This window comes from Aulonocara sp. 'chitande type north' Nkhata Bay, linkage group LG22, assembly GCF_057382095.1.
Source record: "Aulonocara sp. 'chitande type north' Nkhata Bay isolate Kocher_YH1m ecotype deep benthic linkage group LG22, A_spYH_male_GT1.1, whole genome shotgun sequence".
NCBI lineage: Eukaryota > Metazoa > Chordata > Actinopteri > Cichliformes > Cichlidae > Aulonocara > Aulonocara sp. 'chitande type north' Nkhata Bay.
The window spans coordinates 8,384,588-8,405,326 of NC_141364.1; the positions used below are offsets into that span (position 1 = coordinate 8,384,588).

Below are 20,739 nucleotides of genomic sequence, written 5' to 3' on the forward strand. Positions count from 1 at the left end.
CTCCCTCGCTACTCTCGCTGTTTGTGTTTGAATTCAGCTCCGTTTGTTCTGTTTCCTGCACTGGTTTTAAAACACAGGAAGTGCTCCAATCATGCTGGTTTCCTCTCCCTCAAAGAAAAAAAAAAAAAAAAACCACACATGCGACAGAGGCAGAGAGAGAGGGAGAGAAAGAGAGAGAGAGAGGTGTTAGGGAGTTAAGTAGCGAGAGAAAAGGAGGCAGTGTGCTAAGAGGGAGCGTGGAGCCAGAGAGGGCTGTGCAGAAGAGGATTACCAAATAAAATTAGCAGATTAGATAAAGGGATGCTATTAAAACCGTTTTAAAATAAATAAAGGGGAGAAAAAGTATGAATTAAAAAAAACGACTATATGATAACCCAGCTGAGAGTTTGCTTCATGCAGGCACTATAATACAGTATCTCACTAACACTGTCTGGCTGCCACTGTAGCCAGATTTGGTACTGTGGGAGAGAGAAAAAAAGAGAGAGAAGGGGGCTAGCGATGTGAGCAGGCTACATTCACGGCTGCATTCATCACAGCTTTGTAATCCACTCTTAATTCTCCGAAGGGTAAAACTCCTCCCTCCTCCTATGAGGACAAAAACACTGTCCACACAGAGGGAAATGATACAGAGTCAAAGAAAAAGAAAGAGAGGAGGGAGGAATGGAGGTAGGGAGAGGAGGGGGTGGGACTGTTAGCCGACGGCAGAGAATGAGGCTTATCAGCAATGAGCCGTCGCTCTCTTTTTTCTCTAAAGCAATAGTCCAGGCTGAAGGCAGACGAGGAAGTCCAGCCTGTTTTTATTCACTCCATTACTGCCCCTGTTGTCAAAGAGTTTTCCCACGTTTCAGTTGAGTCACAAGTTCTCTCGGTGTCCAGTCCAAGTGATGGTAGCAAGAAAAAAAGAGGGAAAAGAGCTGCTCGTGTAAAAAATAAATATGGAGAAGACACAGACACACAAAAGTCTGTGATATTCACAGGCTCCACTTGTGCATTCCCCGTCTGCGCCTTCACTGAAACCCAACACGGCAGAGGAGTGTGTGTGTGTGTGTGTGTGTGTGTGTGTGTGAGAGAGAGAGAGTGTGAGAGTGTGTCAGAGGGAGACACCAAGGGGCCAAGAGGAAAAGGGGCTGTGCACAAAAAAAAACAGGAGAGGAGGAGGAGGGAGCTTCTTCAGGTGGCCGCAATAAACCACCGAGCAGCAACCCACTCAGTCAGAAGGGGGATACCAGCTAACATGGCAACATGCCAAAGGTAGAGAACTTTAAGCCACTTTGTTTTTCTTCTCCTCATCCAAAGTTACAGGCTGCTCAGTGCCAGTTGTGGTGGTTCTCGTCCTCCTCCTCATTCTCTGGTTCGTCTTCCTTTTTCAACACAACTGTTTGTTTAAAGCAGCCTGGCAGCTGATCTGAATCGAGGAAAGCCTACTTTCTTTCTCTCTAGCTTACTCCACTGCTTTGCAACGCCTCACAGCTCCCTCATTCTCAACTGTTGCACAGATCAACCCGTGGCTTGCATGTCAAATATGCTAAATACTCCACTCTTTCTTTTTAACTGCCCTCCCTCCAAATACCCACCCCCTCTCTGTCAGTTGCCCTGCAGCTGTCATTGCCGCGTCCAAGGCAAACGTCTTCATAGAAACAAAAGGGGTTTGTCACAGAGTTCGCTACACACACCCACACGCGCGCACATGCATGCAGCGCTCGCAAAATCTCGCGTGACCCACGGCTAACTGACAATCCCCTCTACACAGACCACAACAAGGTTTAAAGCCAAGCATTCGCAGATGTGGGCCAGCTACCAGGAGAGGAGGAAGGACAGGCACTGAGGGGAAAAAGTAAAAACAAAAAATGAAGAGTGGAGGAGCCAAAAAGGACGATGAGGGGCTGGTAATTAGATTAGGCTAGTTTAATTTATTCATTTAAATTAACCCTACCCCCTCTTTACCTCATTGACTACTGACAGGCCGCATTGTCTGTGCCTCCACCCGTGCCCCCTGGATTGGCTAAAGATTAAATTTGATTAGTCAAGTCCTCTGCGGATCCACTTGCGCTGCCCTGCTTTACTATGATTTCCACTCATTCCTCAGTCGTCTCAGCTAGTTTAACAGTCACACAGTTGATGGGATGAGCAGTAGTGAGGCTGTTTAGAGGCGGAGAGGAGTAAAAGAGCGTAAGGATTAGGGCTTTAATTTTCCCCGGGGCCGATCCTGTGGTGCAAACTTTACCAAGGTGCAGTGTGCACTAAATGGCCTGCTTTCCGAGTTAAAGGCTCACACTGCCTTTGTCTGCACCTAGAGGCTTGAAACCACTTAGTGTGGCTAAGTGACATTAACACAAACACAGGTGGAGGGCATAAAGTATGTATTATTGACTTTTCTGGGTCGTTTATTTGCTCTTGGGGGAACACCTGTCGACAGGAAAATATACTTTTTTCCCCCCTCTCCCTCCTCCTCCACGAGCCAAAGTAAATCTATAATCCGTCTCTTCAAACCGCTGCCATTTAATGTCATTTTCCTCGTCAACATCTTGCTTTTCAATCTCCCTCCCCCTCTGTAGTAACCTGGTAGCAGGAAAAAAAAAGTAACTGCCATCTCCATCACCCTCCCTTTTTCCAACTCTCAGGGGTAGTTTTATATTAACTAGCAGAGCGTTTCACCTGCCTGTGTGCATGTGAAAGCATTTATTGTTCTCAAGCTTCCTCAGTCTGAGAGAGAGAGACACACAAAGAGGACAAGGACCCACATACAAAAACACCACGAACACCTCTGAGTAAAAACAGGCACGCACATCCACCATCGCGCACAACATGTTCAATAAAAGCACCTGCCAATCACATAAACACACCAATGATGGTCATAATGGTAGTTTGAAACTTTGCAGATTTTCGGGGCCGATTTGCTTTGTGTGTGTTGCAGGTAGGCAGCTGCTTGTGTGCATTTCAATTTAACGGTAAATTAGCCTGCATGTGAACACACACAAATGCATAAACACAAACACACACACATTCTTTTAGGAAAACAAGAACTTCACACTCTCCCCAGCCAAACCCTGCAGTGTGTTTTCATTCAGCTGGCAGCCAGCAGTCTATGTTACAGATGGAGTTTAACGTCCATGTGCGATTAATGCAGGAAGGACTTTCCACATTATAAACACTTTGGAGGTCAGCTCTCTGAGGTGGATTACACCATTTGATCAGTTTTAGTGTGTAAAAATAGGCTGATCCTCCGTTTTCAGTGACCTCATGTTTCTCTCTCTCACCCACACACAGCACCTGTGAGGCAGCCTGCCAAGGAGTCAAATCCAGAGGTCATCCCCCTTTTTCTTTCTGGCATGCCTCCTCTGCTGTTTTTATTCGAGCCTCTTCCTCCTCCCACACATCCACGTTCACACACCTGACTCGCACTCACTGGGATCTTACACCACCCTCCTGGCCCAAAAATCTCTCATTCAGTGTGTTTGCTCTCAGCCATGGCATTTATTTATTGTTTATTATATGCCATCATAAGGCGGATGACAGTCGCAATAAGCACAAGGTAAACAACCACCATTACAAGCTTTACGGTTGACTACATCACGAAACAGCAAGAATTATATTTGATACTTGTTAGGGTTCACTGTGCTAATGTTATGCTAACATAGCTGTTTTGCTAGCGATCATGTAGCGCATCATTATATACCAGCTAGTCCAACTTCAGTAACCCCACAAACGTCACTGCTGTTTACTTTTCTGTCTTCATTTATGTTGGAAGTGATAGCAGAGCAGTACGTTTGAATTTTTCAGAAATCTCAGTCAGAACATGCTATATCACGTTTAGGTGGAAACTAGCGAGCTAACTTCCTGCTAACTTCTAACTCCGCTGAATTTAATAAATTCTGTTTTCATGGATGCCTGGATGTTAAACTTAATTGTTACACCTGGTAAAGCAGCAATGCTGATCATTTTATTAAAGATGAAAGAATTTAGACAGTTTTTAACTCTCAGTCATGCCGCAGTGTTCGTTTGACTTTGGGACCTGAAGAGGACGGAGTTTTGGACCCAGATTACTCCACGAGGCTCCTGACTACGGTAGCCGTAATGCTCCGACAATCCATCAAGCAGTGCAGCTTCATAGCTTACCAAAGTTGTGCTATGGATATGACGCCGTGTACCACATAAAATTGGTTAGAGGTCAGTAAACACAATAAGAATTCGTACATACACAGGGTAGATTTTTGAGAAAATTAAAGGATTTTAAGTGCGCCTTATAGTGCAGAAAATACGGTACAGTTAACCCAAGGTTCAGAAATGATACAGCTTTTATTCTTTTTATTCAGCATAAAACAGTGAAAGGTTACAAAGAAAGCAAATGCTTAACTTGTGAATTTAGAAGCTTTTCTGTGTCCCTGAGAATGTCTTTGTTGTACTAGTCGCTAAATGAGACCATAGAGTTTGTGCATTTTGCTTTTGCATAACTTCAAAAATCATCAAAGCTGCATCAGTTTGTAAAGATCGCATTGCTGGAAAAAGCCGGTAAGCACCAATAACTTTTCCCACACCACACACAGATCTTATTTACTGTGATAACACAAAAATGAAAGCTTTTTGTCTAGGAAGCCAGCATGGCACCAACTTCTGGGTTTGCCTAGAAAAACAAGTAAAAGCTGCACAGATCTGCTGTGTTTCACATCAAAACTCACAATCTGACTCAAAACGACAGTTTGTTTCTTTTATTTTTGGCAGCGCTGCTGTAACGCATGAAGAAAATGGTTTGCTGGTATGAGCAAGACCTTTTGTAAAAAAAAAAAAAGACAAGTTGTTTGAAAGGCTGTATACGTTGGTCTGAAACGTGTCTATAAAGTTTAGCAAATATTATATTACACTGTTAGCTTTAATGCCTCGATATTTGGTGCAGAGGTCATAAGAATAAATGTTACACTAATTCTTTTCTAAACATTTTCAAGTGTCAAGGAAGTCTATCTTGGCTTGACCTGCAGCATTATTCAGTTTTATTATGTTTATTTTATTATGCCCAGTATTTGGAGAGAGAAGAATGATATCGAGTTCCATCTTATCGGGTCCTGTTGGACAAGTTTTGTGAAAATATTTATGTCAGTATTGTCGAATTTCTCTGAACTGAGAGAAAGAGCGAGGAAAAAAGCGAGAGCGAGAAGACCGGGCTGAGCTGTGGCATACCTTTCTAATTCACAACAGCTGAAACAATATAGGACCTGAGAGGAGGGAGGCCAAGACACACACACACACACACACACACACGTATATATGCGCGTTAACTCACACCATCCCGGACACATTTTGATCACAGACAAAACAGTTGCTCACTTCTCAGTCGTTTTCAGATGTATACTGAAGTGAAACATCTGTGTAAATGTGTGTGTTATAAAAAGGTCCAGCCGAAAGGCTCAGGTTTTAGGATAAGATAAATTATATTACTTTGATCCAATCGGCCTCTCAGAGGGACAAAAAGAAAATGCAGCAGTAAAAATAAGAGTCATGACCTCAGACACACACTGAATCTGTCTTTGGCTTACACACAGACTCACACACTCGCATTAGACACGAATATGCAGACAGAAAGAGATCAGAGAGACAGAAAGTAGTCCAGGAAAATTCAGAGAGCCAGTAAACAGAGTTGCCGTCCAGATGATGTATGACTTGGATTAGGCGGGGAGTCATGGGAGGGTTACTGGGTTCTGACACACTGAACTCTACTGACAGCACACAAACTTTTCAGTTCCATTAGACAAGCCGAACTTCAAAAATATAAGGCTGGGAGCATCGACTGGATTCACTCAGTATCATATGTTTTCTATTTGTCAGATTAAGTGCAATTAATCACCTAAACGGTTTTTACTGAATCCACTGAAGGTGACTTCACTGCTCCTGCTTTTGATCAGGACTTGTTTTGATGTTTCAGGGTTTTTTTTTTAGCTTTAACATTAATAATAAGTTTTTATATTACACCTTTACATTTGTACGCTGACTCTGTGTGTTTGTGAGTGTATTAGTAATGTTACCACTGTTCTTGTAGTGCAAAAGAATTTTGCTTTTCTCTCAAGAGTCATGGTTAGCTGGTTAAATTACAAAGAAATTACACAATCATAAATATGTGAAAGTCAAAAAAATCTTCCCAAGAAGTTTTATCTAGGAATGTATGACTAACTGGAAAACAGCACAACATTTGGGGCGCTGAAAGGTTCAATATCTGCATCCACCTTACTGCTGCTTACCGAAGGATAAAGGACTAAATGCGCAAACAACCTTATAGGTGAAAATAGGCCATGTTCCAGCTTCACAGCGGGCCAAATGACGACCAGTGAGCTACTGGCCCAGTTTGGCTCGACTTCTACACCCATCATTAAATAGCTGCTGACACAGTCGGTGCGGGGAAGGACAGTGAGTCACAGGCTTGCAGATTCTTGGAGGACTGAAAACTAGCGCATGGCGAGGTGGAGAGGAGAGACGAAGGAGGCTGACACAGCGGAGAGGAGGAAAAAGGTGCGAGGGAGGAGGATATGGAAGGGGTGAAGACAGAGGAGGTGCGCAGGCATGATTTAGAACTGGGATTTTAACAAAAACGTGTGCACACAAGGACACACAGATGCCTGCTGTGCCGATGTCACCCAGACTAACCAGCCCTTCCCAGGAATGTCCATCTGCAGTTATGGGTTTAGAGCCTCCTAACGCCCCTCTGCTAAATCACCAGTGTGAATATGTGTGCGCGCCTTCTCATCCCACCCAGAGACTATGTCAGCTGCTTAGGGACGAGGGGAGCCAGGGGCATGCAGAGAGATGTTGAAGCCACACCCTGATGTGCGTGTGTGCGTACTTGTGTGTGAGGGTGGGGTGAGCAGACAGCTGAGATTCCGGTTGCAACCCGAAAAAGACTGGAATTAGAAGCATCCTCTGATGCGCAGTGCATACACACCTCTCATCAGGCCACAGAGCAACCCTAAATACAAACACAGATTCCACGGTAGCGCATATGTGAAAACAGGATGGCCAAGTATAAACATGTACATGATAAATGGCAAAACTCTTGCTGGGAACAGAGAGCCAGGCAGGCAGCAGCACTGCCGGCTCATTACATCGTACATGTTCTCCTAAAGGCATATTATTAAATCAGTGCCAATGCAACAAGGGTTTGAGAACGAACACATAGACCAGACTGAAACGTTTTATGATTTACTGGAACCTTTTGAATAGACTTGGACAAAGAGCAAACATTTATGCACCCACTGATAAATGAACTGCATTAACTTTTGTTAGCCTCCCTTTTTTCATCTGGCACGATAATCAGATCAAAGTCCAATAATGTGTTTCATGAGAAAACTAATGTCTCGTTCTGATTAGCTATTTTAAGAATACTGAGACAGTAAAAATGGTAAACATCAGTATGTTAGTACACTGATGTTACTTTTTAGCTCTGCTTACCCGAACAAAGCTGCTACTGGCTTCTTGATTTGAGAGATATAAACAAGCTTTCGGGGTTAAAAATGAGCAAAACAAAGTAGTAAAGCTGCAGTTCTTCTAGTGGCCACTTGAGGCCGACTCGTTAAAATGCATAGTCTCATTATTAAAAAAGATTTGGTCTTTAAAGCTACTTTTTTCCATCATGACAACTCTGCATGGGATTTCTTAACACTCACCTGCCTAAATATTATTAAGACTTCCTCATTAGGGGCGTGTCTGCTTTCTCTGTTAACTCCGTTACTAAACTCAACCTCTCAGCCCAATTCATGGTTTTAATGAACTGAACAGTCTGTTCAAGAAGTTTGTGCCCTGGTTATAGTTAAATACTAGTTTAATTTAGATGTTACTTAGCACTAATTAACAGGTATATGTGCATGTGTACCCATACAGTCTAGTGATGGAGCTTGATAACCTAGCTCACACATTAGCACTTCTTGGTTTGAAATAACAACACAGTGAAGGTCAAAATGCTAAAATCGAGATTCAAAATGAGGCTTCACAAACCCGTGGGTGACATCGAGGTGGCGGTTTCTTGGATTTTCAACCCCTGCCAAAAAACTTTTACATTAAACATCACATTTTTCAGTCAGTGACATCTGCTCACTTTCAGTTTCTCACAGCCAAACTTTTAGATGTTTATCTAAGAACAAAATGATGTTTCCGAGGCTCGGAGTGTCTTGAATAAATCGCAGTGTAACAGGAATGCTAATAAAGAGACAAAGAGCAGAAGGAGACTGCTCTCTCGCACCCTCATTGACTCAGTAAGCCTCTGTGAGATCACCATTGGGAACTTTAAACAATAATCTGACAACATCACCACCCACTCCCATGACCCCATCATCCCACGGCTAGCCTCCACCCATACCCCCCCCCCCCCCACACACACACACACACACACACACACCTCATCTTGAGCCCACTGGTCTTTTTAAGCATTGGCATGACATCATCTCTCTGGATTGGAAAAGGGGTCTGTTGGGGGAGGGGAAGGGGGCTGAAGAGAGGGGAGAGGGGTGGCCCGGTCTGTTTTAGAGCCAGACAGACATGTTTAGGTTTGAAATGAGCCTGGATCGGTTACAGAGAGAGTGAAACAGAGAGAGAGGTGGAGGGGAAAAAAACAAAACCAGGAGGGCTGGTTCACAAAAGTGGACGAAAGACATTTTCTCATCTCAAGACTATTAGAAGACACAGGACAAGATATTCTTCAGCTACCAAGAAAAAAAATGAAAAAAGTCAAAACGGGGTCAGACAGAAGACCAGAGCAACGTAAACCGTCTATCACAAAATTCCTCATCTTTCCCTGTGTATCTGTAATCCTGCCCGATAGTTTGTCTTTTTCTCGATTCTTCACAATATCCCCCCTGCTATCCTCTCTTCGGTGCCCTCCTATAAATACCCCCCCTGCCCCCAGATAGAGTGACAGACCATTTCTCCATGCTCTACATACCCTGCAGACAGTAGCTATTATACATTCTGCCCGTGATATTTTTGCAGTCTGTCTGCACCTCGGCTCACAGTTCACAGCTTTAATAGAGGAAAGGTCTTCATCACTGAAAAACAACACAAACTATTTACCTCTTAAATAACACATACAGACACGCGATGGAATATTTGACTTATATTTTGATTGCGTCTGTTTCACTACAGCTGAAATGCTGCAATTTCACACTGTAGCAAATAGAGTAGACCATTTATCAGGTCTACAGCCATGCTCGTGGCTTTTTAAGGCGGTATGGGCATTTTATTGTCGTGTGTCAAGTTATGTAGCTGTATGTATGTTTCTTTATTTGATCGGAGATTGAGCTTGAGCGATGCTGCAGCTTTGCTTCATCATCTGAGAACAATGAAATCTGTATAGACATTATAGGGAAGATCCCGAGGGCCAGATTTATTAACCAGGGAAAAATAGCGTGTGAGCGTAATCCACAAATAAATTGAACATTAGATAATACCTTCACTGTATTTAATTAAGAAACATTTTTTCTTGTCACCATGCGTATGATGCGTGCTTGTGTAAACTCATTTAAGGGCTAAAATCTTGTTAAGCGATTTCTTTTCTGCATCAAAATGAAAATATGCTGGAAAAGCTGCTTATTATTAATATGAAACATGCTTTATTTGATAAAAAATAATATCAGTTGCCTCTTTAAACCTTGTAAACACTGAAATATTGCTTTGACCTAATTACTCCCAGTCATATGGCGCATTAGTACACCTGCAGATCTGCTCGCTAACATGATTAATTCAAGTGCAAAATATTTGACGGAGCTTCAGACTCTTTGATGTGGCTCCGTTTTTCAAGTGTAGCCTATTTATCTGGATCTCTCCTCTCATCCTTCCCTTCTTCTTTCAGCAGCTCTTTATCTCCTCTATTTGTTTGTTCTCTGCTACACATTCCCTCGGCTCGCTCTCATTAAGAGCCCGGTGAGGGGGAAGAAGAGAGAAAAACCCAGAAACGCACACAAAGAAAGGTTAGTAGGCCAAGAAGGAGGCGCACCGGAAATTAAGATGTTTCAATATATCCGAATAATCAAATTAGGATGGAAGAAAACAAGAAAGGTGCAGAGGTTTAAAAAGTTGAGGATGAAGAGAAACAGGAACAAAGAGTCACATGGAATGAGTAAAAACTCTTCTTTGATCCACCCACGCATCTCGACAACAGCGGAGATGATCGCTCTCAAGGGGACGAGGACGACTCAGACTAAATTTGTCGTGTGCAAAAAAATGATTAGCGCCCATATTATGCGAGTCATCGATCATCCTGAAAAAGCAGGACCTTCCTGGAGCGCCACAAGCTGCAGATGGCAGAAAATGCACTGACTGTGCGTGGGACTCCTTGCTTTCTACTCCTGAGCTCTCACATAGTTGTCTAAAGTGGACAGGATATTACATCATGTCAAGAAAATGTACTCGTTAACGAGAGAAGTCAGACTGAAAGACTAGCCTAGGCCTGTGAACCGAACACTGGAGGTGCCAGGAGTTTCTCCCAGCGGGATTTTTTTCTTTAAATGCAGAACGAGCTGTAAACAGTTATGTCTTAATGACAACTTACAGTATTACAGTACATACAGGATTAAGGATTTCATTATTTAGGTTAATACCTCACTGTAAACATGCGGTGTGTAAACAGTCAGATCCTAAATTTGGATCCACTGGCTCAGAATTATCACATTTCTTACTCCAGTATTTATTTTCCTGCAGTTCAGTCTTCTGCCACAATAAGTCAGCTGTCGATTGAAGTTGTGAAGCAACTTGAAAAGAATGTGCTGTGTTTGTGTTGTTGTAAATCCAGAAACTTTGGGTTATGGGCTGTTAACAGGACAAAATAAACTTCTTACAGAGGTCACGTCTTCAGGAGTCCTTCCAGTAATTTTACAGGCAATTTAATTTCTACTCAGCAAATGTGTCATTTGCTTTATTTTTCTTTTCTAATCTTTCAGCTCCAGCCTCTTAGTAATTGTTAAACCCGTAAACTGTAAATTTGCAACACAGGATTCAAAATATTTGATCAAATCTTGGTTTGATTGAAGTCTGAAGCTGGGTGGTTCTGTGGTGGCTAGCAGCCTCTCAGTATCTAATGTTGTATGTTATAAGCTTAAAACCGCACTCTCTGTGTAGTGCAAGCTGTATTTATATGGTTTAGAAAGTTTATGTAACGCCCAGACTACCACCGAAGACTCACGCTGGGAAACGTGTCCTCAAACGCCTCAAATCCTCGAGGTAAAAAGGAGCAGCACAAACAAAGACAGTACAGCCATTCCTTGTGTTTACAGAACCCGAGCTCGTCTCAACCACAAGAAAAGGAAAAAATAGACTCGTTTTGCCTCGGGATCAAATTTAGATCATTTTCCATCACCACAGTGACGAGGCTAACGAGGTAAAAACGCTAGCTGGGCGGGGCTTGAACATCACGAGGAGGGAGGGGCGTCATAAGTATTTGAGGGAGGGAGAGTGCGTTCACATATTGGCTGGAAATGTTGACAGAACCACAACTATCCTTAAAAGAACAGGAGCTGCGTGATTCAGCAGCGTGTCAGGCGTTTCAAAGAGACATGTGACTCAGCTAATCACCGTGTCCGAGTCCTGATGCACAACAGGAGTCCCCCCCACACACACACACACACTCACCCCCACCCATGTACCTCATGGTCTCTAGAGAGATGAGCAAGAGGAAGAGCACAGATACAGACCCCCTCAGAGACACATATTGAATGTCACTATTCATAACTCACTCACACACACGCAGCTCTAAATCAAAGCTCATGTTACGCTGAAGAGTCGCTGTGTATCTGTGCAATTTCATTTCAATGGCATCATGAGAAGGGAGACACACAAACACGAACAACCCGTTCACCCAGAGCTATTTTAGATTCTTGCATGTCGTCGACGAGCAGACACAATACCCGCCTGAGCCGATGATAAACTCTTGTCTTCTCAGAATCATACATATACTGTAGTCATAACAATGAACAGTGGAAATCACACAATCGAGCTGAATGTAACAAGGAAAAAAGAAGATTTGGTACAAACTACTGCAAATCTGATTCCTTGTTGAAAAACCTCAAAACATTCAGTGACAACAAATTCAGTGGCTGCAAACTCGCTGCTTTCACAGTCACACACACACAGACTGCACACATCCACGTTAATAACCAGTGAGTCCTACCTTGAACTCCTGCAGCTGCTGCTTAATCATCTCCACCTCTGTGCCAACCAGGCCCTGCGCATTCAGATTCTCTTCTGCTCTTCCCAGCAGGCCTTGCAGCTCAGCCACCAGCCTGTAGAAATCACGAACACGGTCCGCAGCATCCTCGATTTGGTCCAACCTGGCCTGGCCGCGTTCACTCAGCTAGAGAGCAGAAAACACAAATCAAGGATGTTACTAACATTTACCAAAGCCGCCACGAGTCAGGATAACCTCCATCACATCAGCGTCCTCTTCACTCACCTTGCCGGCCTGGCGGCTCAAAGCCTCCGTCTCCCTCCTGAGTGCGAGGAGGTCGGGAGAGGAGCCTTCGCGCCGCAGCATGGTGGTACACTCTGACGCGTGGCCCTCCAGCTCAGTCCTGAGGTTGGCCAGACGGGAGAGGAAGCCCTTCAGGGCGTCGGCCTGAGAGGCCAAGGAGTCCGCGTCGCGTCCAACGGGACTGAAGGAGTCCAGTTCATCATCAAGGTCGGCGAGACGTGAGAAGACGTCCCGCACGTGAGCCTGGACCTCGCCGACGCCCTGCAGCCGTGACTCCAGGGAGGAGCAGCACTGCTCGATCTGATGGAGGAGGATAACAAGTATTTAACTATGATTGTACTTGACCTTAAAATGCATTAATTTAACAACACACGTTAAAGAGATTTAAAAATACAGCAGCATCTGCCTTACAACTGAAAGACCATCTCCCCACGTTTTACTCTGACATGAAATCTCTTTTCTCTGAAGCGTCAAACCAGAAAACATCACAAATGAAAGGGCAGAAAGAGCATGACGACTTTTTGCTTTTCAGTGCAGTGACTACTTTTTTGGAAATATTTTCTTTTTTTTTAAAAAAGCAACAAAAGCAACAAACAAGAACCAGAAATTTAATAAGAATAGAGACCCAGTAATGATATCAGCTTAGAACAGAAGACTGCTTGTTCAAACCACAAATTAATCAGACAGAGAGAAGCCTGTGTGGTAATATTTTCTGTCCAAAGCAACAGCTCAAGGCTAGAGAACAACGTGTAACCAAACCAGAAAATGATGCAACACAGCAGCGAGTATAAATAGATTTCGTCTGTGTAGGTGCAAGGAAGGGACAGTAGAAGCATCATTGCGCAAAGCACCGCAGAACTGTTTCCTCGGCAGCAATGTCATCAGATCGATAGTTTGTCTTGTTTTAAAAAAGGTAAATAAAACATCTTAGAGGATCCCAGCGTAGCCTGATGGCTTCGATACTGTATACAGTGAGAAGTTGTGTGGTAGTTGTGACCTTAAATGGAATATATGGAAGCTGGATTGCAGAAATAAGATGAAACGTTATGGGCGCTGAATTCTGAACGCTCTGGTTTACATTTCAAACTGTGACAAAGTGCTGAACGTCCACACCGACCATACACAGCATCACTACTATAACATTAACAGCCAAACTCTGACAGCTATAGCTGTTCTGCTCTCCCTCAGTTCACTGGCACACTCACTAGATCAGACACCCTCTCACACAATGACCCTTGGAATAAATCGTTCGTCCGGTGGTAAAACATGTCTTCAGTCCAGATTGCAAAAATTGCTGGTTGGGTTTCATCAACTTTTATGGCTCCTTTCATCACTGCCCCTTTGTCACATCCTGCTGTTTTACCAAAGCATGTTCCCGGGTGGCAGATTTGGCACTTTAATATGTGCATCAAGTATATTTTAGACAATTCCAGGCCACGTACAGGTAATCAGGGAATAGGAAGTTCACCCTTTTTGATAAACACAGATGTATCTGATGCCCGAGTACATTAAAGAAACTTTAACAAACCCCCTCCCTTTTTAATTACAATGACCCTGCTCCCCACCTTGTCAGTAACATCTTCATACTCTTTCTCTGCATCTTTGGCCTGCTCCTGGAGTCTCCGTGTTCCCTCTGTGCTGCCTCCTGGTGTCTGGGGTGCATCCTGCACCAGCCCCTGAGCCAGGTCTCTCAGGTAGACCACCTGAGGCTGCAAGGATCTCAGACTCTCCTGCTGACTTCTCAACCTCTCCAGGCTTTTGGCACTGCATGCCTGAATGTGAAAGAAGGCGATGTGGTCACTGCTGGCAATAACGTAAGTGTGAAGGTTAATGATCAATGCTTTTCAGTACCTGAGGTCCTAGAGCCTCCTGCACTTCGATTTGGTGCTTGGCAGCCTCCAGTCTCCTCTCCACTGCCTGTCTACCTTCTTCAAACTCCTTCAGACGGCTGGCCAGCTCCTCCAGCTGGGCGGTGCGATTGTGGAGGCTTTCGCCCAGTCCATCTACCCTCCGGTTCAGCTGAGCCTTCTCATCACGTACCTACAAAAAAACATGTGTTTATCATTTACTGAACTTTAGATTTTTTCATACATTTTAATCTTGCATCGCCAATCAGATGAATGGATTTATCAGTCTCCATATTTCAGTCCATACCTCTTCCTCCCCGATGCAGCACTGCTCCAGCAGCTGATCAGATGCAGCATTAAAGGCTTCAAGTAGAGGTTGTCGTCTCTCGATGTCCAGGGACAGATTTCGTGCTTTCTGCGAGGCTTCATCCAGGGCAGACGAGTCAAGTGATGGTTGTAGCTCTTTTTCTTTCCCTTCGCAGTCTGCTAACCACGGTACCAGCTCAGCCTTGTGCTGCTGGTAAGTTTCTGCTTTGTTCAGAGTGTTTTTCAGTCTTGCCTCCCTGTCTGAGATCCTGTGGTTCAGGCCCTCCCAGTCCTGTCTCAAGGAGGTCAGACGGGCCTGCAGGGCTGAGCGCTCGTCTACTGGTAGAGTGGCGAGGAGCGACGCTCCCTCAGCCTGGATCAGCTCGTAGGAGCCTCGCTGACTGGCAATCCCACGCTGGAGCTCATCTGTCTCTGCCAGCAGGGAGCGAATGGCCTCCGGCTGACAGGGCAGGGCGACGGTTGATGATTCTCTAGGATCTGTCTGCTTGTCAAGCCAGGAGCGCAACTCCTCAAACATCTGCTGGAACTGCTGGGTGGACGACAGGGCAGCCTGGAGCTGAGACAGACCGTCAGCTAAAGGAAAGAAAAGCAGAGCAAGAGGAATTAGAAACAAACACCAAACAAGTACATTAATAAAAATGACAAAAAGGACTTCAGAAGGTTCTGATGTATTTATCAGTGAGTTAGTTAGTAGCAGGTTTTTGCATCAACAATTATCAATCATAACAATAATAAAAATTGTAAAATAGTAATAATAATCATTCAATGTGCCACATAAACTCCACATACCTGCACGCTCCTCCAAACTCTTGAGCGGCCCGCTGACACCCTCCAGTCGTTTGCTCAGCTCTTCTTTCAGGTAGGGTTCAGCCACGATGGCGCTCAGCTCCTGACAGAGCTTCTCCGCCTCGGCAAGCTCGGTCCGCCTTCTCTCCAGCACAGATCGGATCTCTCCGGTTTCCTGCAGGCGGCGTTTCAGTGCCTCGGGTTGAGCGCTCAGTGAGGCCTGAGCATCCAACCTCTCACTCAGAGCAGACAGACTGGAGGAAAGATCTCGGAGCAAGGCCTGAATGGGAGATTAGAAATGTTTACCACCACATGAGGAATGTGACTCAAGATTCTGCTGAAACCTCTCGACTTGTCTCAGTCTTACCTGGTACCGTTCGCTGGTTCCTTGGGCCTGATCGATGTGGTTCGACCTCTGTGTCAATTTGCTCGTTAGGTCCTCCCACTGCTGGGAGATGGAGCCCAGTTCAGAACGCACCTCTGCCAGGTCCTTGGGGTCCTGAGCAGAGTCACCGGTCTGGGAGAGGATGCCCTCAGCTGACTGAGTCAGCTGGTCAAACTGTGGCCGCCGGGTCTCAAACTCCCGCAGCATGAACTGAAGGAAAGAGGAAAGATCAAAGGCATCATTACAAATTCAATGAAGTAACCTGTCGATATCAAAAACATACAATCTGTCTAAGAATTGAAAGCCTGCAGAAACCCCCCCACTTTTTCTTGTGCTGGATTTTCATTGAACATCACTGTTTCACCTACTCAGAGCTTTAATTCTTTTTACATTTTCTGCCACGTACTTGTAACCTGACACAGCAGATGGTTTGTTAGACAGAACCATCTGGGAACTTGTCCGTGTAAACTGTTGCGAAAAGAGCTGGCACTTTCAAAAATACTTGGCAGGTGATCTGTCTATCACCGTTCACCACGGGCAAACTTCAACCTATTAAATCAGCGAACCAGAAGATGAAGAGAAATTTGCACATAGGACCACATGGCCAACAGCACTTCCGGCTTTATAAGGTGAGCATACCTGTGCTTGCTGTTTCTGTGTGTTGAGCATGTTGGGGTCGATGCTCAGGGGTCCAAGAACGCTCATCATCAGCTCCTTCTCCCTCAGCCAAGGACCCAACTGATTGGCCGCTGAGGCAAAGCTGCCCAGCCTATCAGCGCACGTCTCGAGCTCAGTCTGCCTCTGAGCCGCGGTCTGATTAGCCGTTTGCCAGCGGGAGTCTGAGGAAGTAATCAAAGCAGACGTGAGAAAACTTCAGTCAAACTGTTGATGAACGTGTTTGTATATTCCTCATCTAAAAACTAACCAATGGGAACAGATTGTTTAGGGAATATTTTTTCATTTAGCTGTGCAACATTACAGCTCAGTCATATTAGATTTTTCTTCCCCTGCCCCTCCTACCTCTTCTGTCTCCTTCACTGACTCATGTTCTGGGCATCCTGCAGTGCGTGTGTGTGTACTCGGTCCACATGGCTTTGAAAAGACTTTATGAAATATGAAATATAAAGGCCTCCTTCTTGGATTTCACCTTACATATTTCTGTCTCTGTTCGCTCATAGGGTAAAAATATCAAGTATTCGAGTGAACAAACAGCTCCGACAGGAACGCTTCCCACTCTCTCCCTGGACGGTATTGATTTCACCTTCTCGTCATCTCATATAAAAGTTATTACAAATTCTGAAGTAACGTGCAAGTTTCCTTCAGAGCCATTTTCAACTAAGCAAAAAAAAACGTCATCTTTTAAGGCCATTTAAAGAAGTCTGGAAAGATTACGTTTCCAGCACAGTCTACATCTACAGTCATCTGCATTTTTATCTGTTTCTTATTGTCCTCTCATATTTATCAAACTTGACATGAGGGAACATAAACTCCCTGACTGCTACGGGTATCACAAGTCATATTTCTCTAAATCAGCGTTTCTTTGTGTCAAGCCCCTCAGGCAGTGTTTGTTCTCTACATCACTGACTTGCATCTCCTCTGCGTGAGTCGCTCAGGCTTTGACACAGTGCATCGTCTTCATAATGAATCTCTCCAAAAGTACTGCGCAGTGCAGTGCTCATTCCCGTTTCCTACACACAGGATTTACTTGGGGTGTACTGCACAGGTAAGTGCATACTTGGCAACTCATTGAGCATCCTTCATACATTTATTTTTTCATCCAACGGAAACACTCCCATCACATTATTTTAAAACTACGCTAAGCTCAGCCGTTCCCGTCTCTTGTCTCCATACTAGAGGCTTGTCCAGTCCTACATCATCTTTTCCGCCGTCACCTACAGCACATACCTATCTCTTGCAGCTGTTGTCTCCAGGTGTCTGCTTCTGGTGAATCGGGGTTTTCAGCAATCAGTTTCCTCAGCGTGCTCTTCAGCTCCTCCACCTTTCCTGAGTGCTCGGCCAATTCTGACAGCAGGGCCTGCAGAAGAAAAACAACGTCTGCATATCAAAGCTATTCAATAAAGCAAGCAAAACTTGGTTATAACAGACAACAGATGACTTTGCTGCATCTTTACCAAAGAAAAAAAGGCACCACAAAGCATTAGAGTCTATCCTTTACCTTGTTCTCCTGGGCCTGAGCTCGTACCACCTCCGGTTTGGAGGGAGAGGCGGTCTGTGCCTGTTTCAGGCTTTCCTCTCTGTCTGTCAGCCAGCTCTTAAGCTCTTCTGTGCCCTGCCTGGCCTTCTGCCTCAGCTCCAGCGAGGCCTGCTGCTGACCAAGACGCTCCTTTAACTCCCCGCCCAAAGCGTCATATCGACTGTTCACATCAGACACTGCTACCTGGAGCTCTGTCAGATCTGAGGGCCAAAAAAGGCATAAACCCCGAACATATTAGAAAACCCCGAATACACCAGAACAGAGAAAACCAGCAAACAGGCAAAATCTCAGAGCAAAAGGATAGGAAGACCCACAACTGTACATAAAGAGAAACTTTGGAGTGAAGCAGTGGAGACACCAGTATTTTTTTTAATGTAATAAATATACCTGCTGTGTTTTGGATGGACAGAAAGCCAGCAGTGACAGGACAGAGTGGGGGCACAGGAAAGGGTAAAACAGAGAACACTCTCTAAAAGCACCACTAATGTAGGTGGTGGTCAACTCTCTGAGGTTCATGTTAGACTCTCATTTTAACCATGTGGGGTCTGCTGCTTCTGACTACACAAAGGTTGTGCAGCGGCGTCTCGCTGGCCTTTGTGAATACGCGTGCTGCTGAGATGTTATATAATAAACAGCGAGTGAAAAGACACCACACGGTTAAGTCGGGCTTGATGGAGAAAAAGGACAGAGAGCGAGCTGGAGGGAGAGCTCACCTTTACAGGTGTGAATGCCATTGACACTGCTGGGACCTGCTGAGCCATTGATGTGAGGAGCACCTGGGAGAAAAACACACACAGCTGACTGAGTACAACATGCTCATGCAAACACCGTCGCACAAACATCAACGTGGCGAGCGACGAACCAACGGGTTTGAAAAAAGGTTCAGACACAGGTGCTCAACGGTACCAAAAACATCTGCCAGCGTGCAAACAATATCAGCACAGGATGCTCGGGAGGAAGTGAGGAACGCTGAGAGACAGACTTGGGAGAAAAAGACAGTCTGAACATGGACACAGGAATCTAATGTGTGTAACACACAGCAAGATAAACACTCACACCATTCGCCTACTTCTGTTTTGGTTTTATTTGACTTAACTATTAAGATGTGTACACAAGAATCTCCAACCATGTAACCAGAGGGCAGAACACCTAGAAGTGAGTGGATACAAATGTTTCTGATGTGGTCCAAAGCCGGAGAAAATAACTGGAAAAGTCTGGGATTTAGTTTGTGGTTTTGTTGGGTTTCCCTGCAAAGTCTGCAGGTAACAAACTGTTTTAGAAGTTGGCAGCGCTCCCTGTTTCCTTCATTATTTAAACGTGCCGTCATAGCTTAGCTGTATCACAGGAATGTACCGCGACAGGTCTGATTATTAATACAGATTCATTACACTTGTTGTTTTTGTTGTCGCCTTCCTGCAGTTCTTAATTCATGATTTGTTTTTCATATCTGTTTACCTCAGGTCAAATTACTTTATAAATCCTCCGATGATTCCCCCCCGCCCACACCGTCTGTAATTCTCACTTAAAAGCGCTCTCATGCGTAAACAAAGTCATTTAAACTGAAGCAGAGTGTGAGAGTGCTTATTGATTGGCAGCTTCTGCATCCTCGTTCTTACCCGTTTTGGTCTGAGGAGCGGTGATATCGATGATGAGCGATTCCAGCTCGGAGCCCGTCTTGTTTAGCTCTTGAACTCGGGATCCCTGCGACTCCCAGTCGTGCAACAAGTCCTGAAGTCATAAAGCATTTTAAGGAGTCGTTTCAAGTAGCATGGATATATTTTTTTCCCATGATTCACATTGTATGAATCATTTACAGCCAAATTAATTAACCTTAAGCTGCTGAACTCTCCTCTGCAGGCCCTCGGTGTTGAGGTTGGCCTCTTTGGAGGGCAGCTGGTCCTGTGCTGTCTGAAGCCACCTGACGAGGGAGCTGGAGAGGCCGCGGAACTGGAGCAGCTGTTGCTCGCAGGCCTGAATGGCAGCAAACCTGTGTGTGGAAAAACAGACGATGAGGAAGGAAGACGACAACGTGAAGAAAACAAGTCGTAGACAGAGACCAGAGAACGTACGGAGAACCAGAGCAGGGAAAGTTCTGCTTAAAAAACACATTTTTTAATTTTCATTTTAATGTCAAGTAATCATGTGATCCATTACAGTATAAACAGTTACCCACTGTAATTTTTTAAAGACAGAAAAATGCCCAGACAAAACACTGCTGACATGAACCAGCCAAGGTCCAGCCTTGACCTCCCTCTGCGTATGTGATCTGTGTCGGGCTAAAGCTGGAAAAGTGCTGACTGCCTGCAGACAAAACAGCTCTGAGAAGACGTCTGGCATGGAGCAGTATCATTATCACGCTGCTATTTTCTCTCCCTCGGGATTCGAGGCTGGGAGTTATCTGAGCGGGCAGTTTATAGGACGGACAATGAGCCATGTGAACTCTGCTTATATTAGTACCCCGGTCAACACATCAGTTCACACTCATTTGAATACAGTAGGCTCACACAGAGAGACACAGTACTGTACCCCAGTACTGAGAAACATCACGTAAGATTAAAACAAACCCACATCCTACAGTACGTCGTATGAGTGCCGTTTAGCCACTATAAAATTAGAAATAATATGTTGATTTTACAGAAGGCTGACTGCCCCACCAATCTGAACTATAATCCAATAAATCTGCACCAGACTGATGGTATTTATAAATTCCCAACCCCCTGCTGACAGGCTTTAAGTGTGGCTG

General features: G+C 44.7%; 1 protein-coding gene across 13 annotated transcripts in view; it reads right to left on the minus strand.

Moving 5' to 3' along the window:
- Positions 1-20,739, minus strand: part of macf1a (microtubule actin crosslinking factor 1a) — a 228,834-nt gene that overhangs the window by 46,321 nt on the left and 161,774 nt on the right. For all 13 annotated transcript variants that reach the window (XM_086281216.1, XM_086281224.1, XM_086281220.1 and 10 more), the window contains 13 exons: positions 19,827-19,983; positions 19,613-19,724; positions 18,710-18,772; positions 17,958-18,196; positions 17,687-17,816; positions 16,421-16,620; positions 15,764-15,991; positions 15,400-15,676; positions 14,591-15,183; positions 14,288-14,476; positions 14,002-14,208; positions 12,419-12,736; positions 12,137-12,319 (listed from right to left, as the gene is read on the minus strand). In XM_086281216.1, coding sequence (XP_086137342.1) covers positions 12,137-12,319; positions 12,419-12,736; positions 14,002-14,208; positions 14,288-14,476; positions 14,591-15,183; positions 15,400-15,676; positions 15,764-15,991; positions 16,421-16,620; positions 17,687-17,816; positions 17,958-18,196; positions 18,710-18,772; positions 19,613-19,724; positions 19,827-19,983 — 2,896 coding nt within the window. The remainder of the gene's footprint in view (positions 1-12,136; positions 12,320-12,418; positions 12,737-14,001; positions 14,209-14,287; positions 14,477-14,590; positions 15,184-15,399; positions 15,677-15,763; positions 15,992-16,420; positions 16,621-17,686; positions 17,817-17,957; positions 18,197-18,709; positions 18,773-19,612; positions 19,725-19,826; positions 19,984-20,739) is intronic.